This window comes from Myxocyprinus asiaticus, chromosome 40, assembly GCF_019703515.2.
Source record: "Myxocyprinus asiaticus isolate MX2 ecotype Aquarium Trade chromosome 40, UBuf_Myxa_2, whole genome shotgun sequence".
NCBI classification, from domain to species: domain Eukaryota; kingdom Metazoa; phylum Chordata; class Actinopteri; order Cypriniformes; family Catostomidae; genus Myxocyprinus; species Myxocyprinus asiaticus.
In genome coordinates, this window is record NC_059383.1 from 34,931,569 (window position 1) to 34,937,256 (window position 5,688).

The 5,688-nt window shown below is 36.6% G+C and overlaps 1 protein-coding gene across 1 annotated transcript in view; it reads left to right on the forward strand.

Annotated features, from left to right (window-relative positions):
- Nucleotides 1-1,835, forward strand: part of LOC127430959 (protein crumbs homolog 2-like) — a 29,200-nt gene extending 27,365 nt beyond the window's left edge. Inside the window, exons 12-14 of the mRNA XM_051681088.1 lie at nt 115-231; nt 559-685; nt 825-1,835. Coding sequence (XP_051537048.1) covers nt 115-231; nt 559-685; nt 825-1,046 — 466 coding nt within the window. The 3' untranslated portion in view covers nt 1,047-1,835. The remainder of the gene's footprint in view (nt 1-114; nt 232-558; nt 686-824) is intronic.
- The last annotated feature ends 3,853 nt before the right edge of the window (nt 1,836-5,688 follow it).

Here is a 5,688-nt window from a genome sequence, read left to right on the forward strand (position 1 = left end):
TCTTGAGTTTGATTGAACCAGAAAGATTCCATTTTAATTTATAAAGAGTGGGACTGTTTTGTTTTCAAGTGTTGTGGGTTTATGTATTTGTGTGTTCATGTTCTTGTGCAACAGGTTTAACTACCCTCCTCTAAAGTGTGAGCTGGATATACAGTGTGAAAATGATGGTGTTTGTCGTGACACTCAGTGGGGGGCAAACTGCACCTGCTCTCCCGGATTCACAGGAGACAGGTGGGATTAATACTAACAAACACATACATAAGTTATGCATACACATTTCATATGATGAAATTTGAATTTCTCATTTGTCAGCATGAAGGTAAATACAGCAAATCTGATTAAGGTCTGTGTGCCGAAACATTTTGGTTTATGCAAGTACAATTCTTGTTGCCAACAAATGATACTTGATTTTCTTTATTTACAAGTTTTTTTTTAGTTTTTTTTTTCATGCATTGTTTGTCAGTTAAATTGCACCAGAACAGCTACTTGGCATTAAATGCGAACATAAAAAGACTGTTTGCGTGTGCATGTTTGCAATTTTTTTTTTTTATTATTCAGATGTGAGACTGAAATCGACGAGTGTGCATCTAGTCCATGTCTAAATGGTGGATCGTGTCTGGATCGGCTGAACCATTTTCAGTGTTTGTGTCCAGCAGGATTTAGTGGCCAGTTCTGCGAAACAAATGTATGTAAAAACACGAATAATCACGCAGAATATGCACAACAATGACTGCTGGTTCAAATTTGATATTTGGTCTGAATGGGTGCTTTTTTAAACATGCAAATCGGAATAATCCTACATTTTATCCTCTCTTTCTTTGCAGAAACAGGCTCAGAAAGATCGCATACCATGGCTGGTGATTGCGGTTCCATTGGTGTGTGGCTGTGTGCTCTTGGCGGCGATCGGTCTAATGTTCATGTTGATGACGGCGCGCAGGAAGCGGCAGTCAGAAGGAACGTATTCCCCAAGCCAACAGGAAGTTGCTGGTGCACGCCTGGAGATGGACAGTATGCTGAAAGTACCTCCTGAAGAGCGTCTAATCTAAAATGAACACACAAACAGATGCATAGACCCTAATATCATCTCTGTGTGACTCTGTGTAACGACATTGGAACCTTTCGAGACCATGAGTATTATAGAGCCACAATGAGACGCAAGTGCTATATCACACATACAAAAATACTACAGCAGCCTGAAGGTGCAAAATATCTCCAACACTGCAAATTTGCAAAGTGGATACGTTTTCCAGATCGGTCACACTGAAGTCTCCACCCTTTATGTAAATACAGTAGGGCCCATGGGAAAGAGTGAAGGATGTAGATCTATGTCTCTGGACTTGAACCTGCTACTTTCTCAAGTCCAAACACTTGAACTTGATTCATTACTTCATTGCGACAGTATACATGCCTGAACTGCTTTGGCATGGCATGAGCCCTAGGAAAGAGGAGTCAACTTTATTTTACAGTCTGCCCTGGGAATTATAAATCTTCACATATCTCTGTTCTAGCATATCCCTTACTCTCTCATTCCAGAAGATTGAACATCAATACCTGGATTCCACTTACTCCAAATACCTCTCAGCTCTCATCCTGTATTCCATTCAGCTCGGAAAGTCTGACTTTAAACATCCTACTTTGAAAAGTTCAAAAACATGCCTCTTGAAATCGGACTTCCATCTTGAACTTGTGTGGAAGTCTAATACTCCGATTTCACTAAGATGTGAGCATGTGATGTCACTTGAACATGGAGGTACAAGATATATTCATCTAATTATAAACATTTAAGCAAAACCACAATTTGTCACTTCATATGCAGTCTTCCGAGTGTCAGGGAAAGGGATGATTTTATGGTTATAAGTCTGAAATACCAAGTAGGAATATAAAGATAAGTGCTAAAAAATAGCACTAGCATTCTTACTTTCTATGTGTCTTTCACTAGCTTTTCCTTGTTGTAAAAATAATCTTTGAATATCCTGGTCCATAGGCATTCATGATATGTAACATCACACCAAAATGTTATTGAGTCTAAAACAGGCAACTTAAAGTTATCTAAAACAGGTGCTAATATCGAGATATTCATGCTAACTTCAGTTCAGATCCAAATTGCTGCTCATAAGTGGGATTTTGTGAAGGTTCAAAGACATGCAAGTACTTCTGCCACTGTTGCTAATCATTTTGAAAGTTTTTTTTCACAGCATTTGAATGTATGAGGTATAATATCTGTAGCAAGACTGATGCGCTAACCAGCTACTATTCATGCTATAGGCTACACAGGATCTGATCATCAAAACAAATGCTGCATTCACTTCATGTTGGAATTACCGTAATTGAGTTTTAGACTGATAAAAATCTGTCACCTCCTTGTTGAACTTGTTTTAATTACTGTGTATGGAAAAAAAGCTGAGAATATTTTGAATTACCAAAAAGACTTTCTTTAAACCAATCCTTTTGGTGTATAATTAGTAGCGGAGCTGTGTCACCACTCATAGCGATTTCTGTATCGCTATTGAGAGTATTTACAGGAATATTCCGGGTTCAATACAAGTTAAGCTCAATCGACAGCTTTTGTTGCATAATGCTGATTACCACAAAAATACATTTGGACTTTTCCATTTTCTTCAAAAAATACATACAGTTAATAAAACTGGGTTACTGTGAGGCACTAACATTGGAAGTGAATGGGCCCAATCCATCTTCTATTGCTGCAATGTCCTATGTAGGGTTAGCAGGTAGTGCTGGAGTCTATCCCAGCTCTCTTGGGCCAAGGGCAGGGAAACATCCTGGTCAGGTGGCCAATCCTAGCCTGACCAGGACTAACACATATAGACATACACACTCACCTTCAGGCAGTTTAGAGTTCCAATTCACTTAACTGGAGCACGCAAACACGGGGAGAACATGCAAACTCCACACAGAAAGGCACTGGGTGAGCCAGGACTTAAACCGGGGACCTTCTTGCTGTGAGGCGACAGTGTTACCCACTGAGCCACCCTGATGTGATAAAAATGTGATAAAATCGCTTACTAACCTTTTTTTATATGCAATGTAATGCCGTAAACCCTGTAATCCCACAAAAACTTTACAGCTCAAATAATACACACATTTTTAACAGAAAAATTAATGTAGGTGCTTTTATACATTTATACGTTTCACATTTCTGCCTTTAAACCCTCCAAAAATTGACCACATTATCTTCCATTGTAAGTGTCTCACTGTAATTTTTTTTTTTTTTTTTAAGGAGTCAAAATTGATTTTTGTAAGAAATCAACATTATGCCACAAACACTTGCAAATTCTGCAAAATAATATAGAGCTAATAAAGTGATTTATTATTTTGCAGTCATAAACAGCAAATATGAACATGAATCTATTTTGGTGTTCTAAGTGTATCCATAGAAAATTAAGTTCTGACTGTGAGTCAGAGGATATGAACAGTTTAGAGTAAAATCTCTATAATTACTGTAATTCCAACAATATGTGAACGCAGCATAAGAGAAACGTGAAAATTAGCCGGTTTTTTTTTTTTACATAATGGGTAGAGAACCACTGAAACTATAGTTATTCTTTTAATGTATTTTCATAAAAAAAAATAAAATAAAAAAAAAACACATTTAGACTAAGAAATGGTTTTAGCCATTTTCTTGTGTCTTTAACAGTAATTGCTGAGTCAGTTCGAGACTCGACACACAGTTCGAGAATATTTTGATATTTTACTGTTTGACAATCACTGCACATGAAACCAGCCTGTGAGGCAACTAAAGATGCCAAGGAAATGCAATAAAAAAAAATAAAAATAAAAAAAAAACATTCCTGTTTAAACACACGAGCATACAGCTGTGCACCTCTGCACACACACACATACACAATTGTGAACGGCAGGCAGTGAAACATACGTTTTTCATAAAACCACATTTTTACCAAGAACAAAAAGTGTTTTGCTGTTTTAATATTGGACGTTGTCATTTAAGCCAAAATATGTGACATCCCAGCTATGGATACAGGACACTTGGCAACCCTAGGAATCCCTGGTTATGAAAATGAAAAGATGGATGAATGTTTAAAAAAAAAAGTTGTATATATGGATGTTGTAAACCGCAACTCAACCGTGTGTGTATGTGTTTTCTGCATATCTTGTTGCGGTCAGTCTTTCTTCTTTAAAAAGGTCACTAAATTTTACTTTTAAACATAGGAATTTGATGTACCTGCAATCCATCAAATAAAACAGTGTGAAAACTACTCCAACATACACTATACACTGGCAGCCAAACGTTTGAAATAATGTACAGGTTTCAGAAGGAAATTGGTACTTTAATTCACCAAAGTGGCATTCAACTGATGACAATGTATAGTCAGGACATTACTGATGTAAAAAAAAACAGCACCATCACTATTTGAAAAAAGTCATTTTTGATCAAATCTAGACAGACCCCTTTTCCAGCAGACATCACTCCAACACCTTATCCTTGAGTAATCATGCTAAATTGCTAATTTGATACTAGAAAATCACTTGCCATTATATCAAAAACAGTTGAAAGTTATTTGGTTCGTTAAATGAAGCTTAACATTGTCTTTGTGTTTGTTTTTGTGTTGCCATAGTATGCAATAGACTGGCATGTCTTAAGGTCAATATTAGTTTAAAAATGGCAAAAAAGAAACAGCTTTTTCTAGAAACTCATCAGTCAATCATTGTTATGAGGAATGAAGGCTATACGATGCTTGAAATTGCAAAAACAATGAAGATTTCATACAAAGGTGTACACTACAGTCTTCAAAGACAAAGGACAACTGGCTCTAACAAGGACAGAAAGAGATGTGGAAGGCCAGATGTACAACTAAACAAGAGGATAAGTACATCGGAGTCTCTAGTTTGAGAAATAGACAGCTCACATGTCCTCAGCTGACAGCTTCATTGAATTCTACCCGCTCAACACCAGTTTCATGTACAACAGTAAAGAGAAGACTCAGGGGTGCAGGCCTTATGGGAAGAATTGCAAAGAAAAAGCCACTTTTGAAACAGAAAAACAAAAACAAAAAGTTAGTGGGCAAAGAAACAGACATTGGACAACAGATAATTGGAAAAGAGTGTTATGGATCTTAACCCCATTGAGCTTTTGTGGGATCAGCTAGACTGTAAGGTGCATGAGAAGTGCCCAACAAGACAGTCACATCTATGGCAAGTGCTACAGGAAGTGTGGGGTGAAATGTCACCTGAGTATCTGGACAAACTGACAGCTAGATTCCCAAGGATCTGCAAAGATGTCATTGCTGCACGTGGAGGATTTTTGATGAGAACTCTTTGAAGTAATTTAAGAAGTTCTGAACATTTTTTTTATTTGTTTTTCAAATTGTAATAGTAATTTTTCACGTTATTAATGTCCTGACTATACATTGTGATCAGTTGAATGCCACTTTGGTGAATAAAAGTACCAATTTATTTCCATAAGAGCAAAATCTTTACATTATTCCAAACTTTTGTCCTCCAGTGTATATTTTTGAATTTGTCTGTTTAAAAAATTGTAATAAATATTTTTGTGTGATGTTGAAGGCTTCGTTTTCTCATTAAAATAAATGTTTTAATAAGGGGTAATGGACATTTTATGTGGAAAAATTTCAAATCTACTTCAGCTAAAATTATGTTAATAATGATAACGCAACAAAACAAATTTCAAGCGCACTACTTTCACAGGAA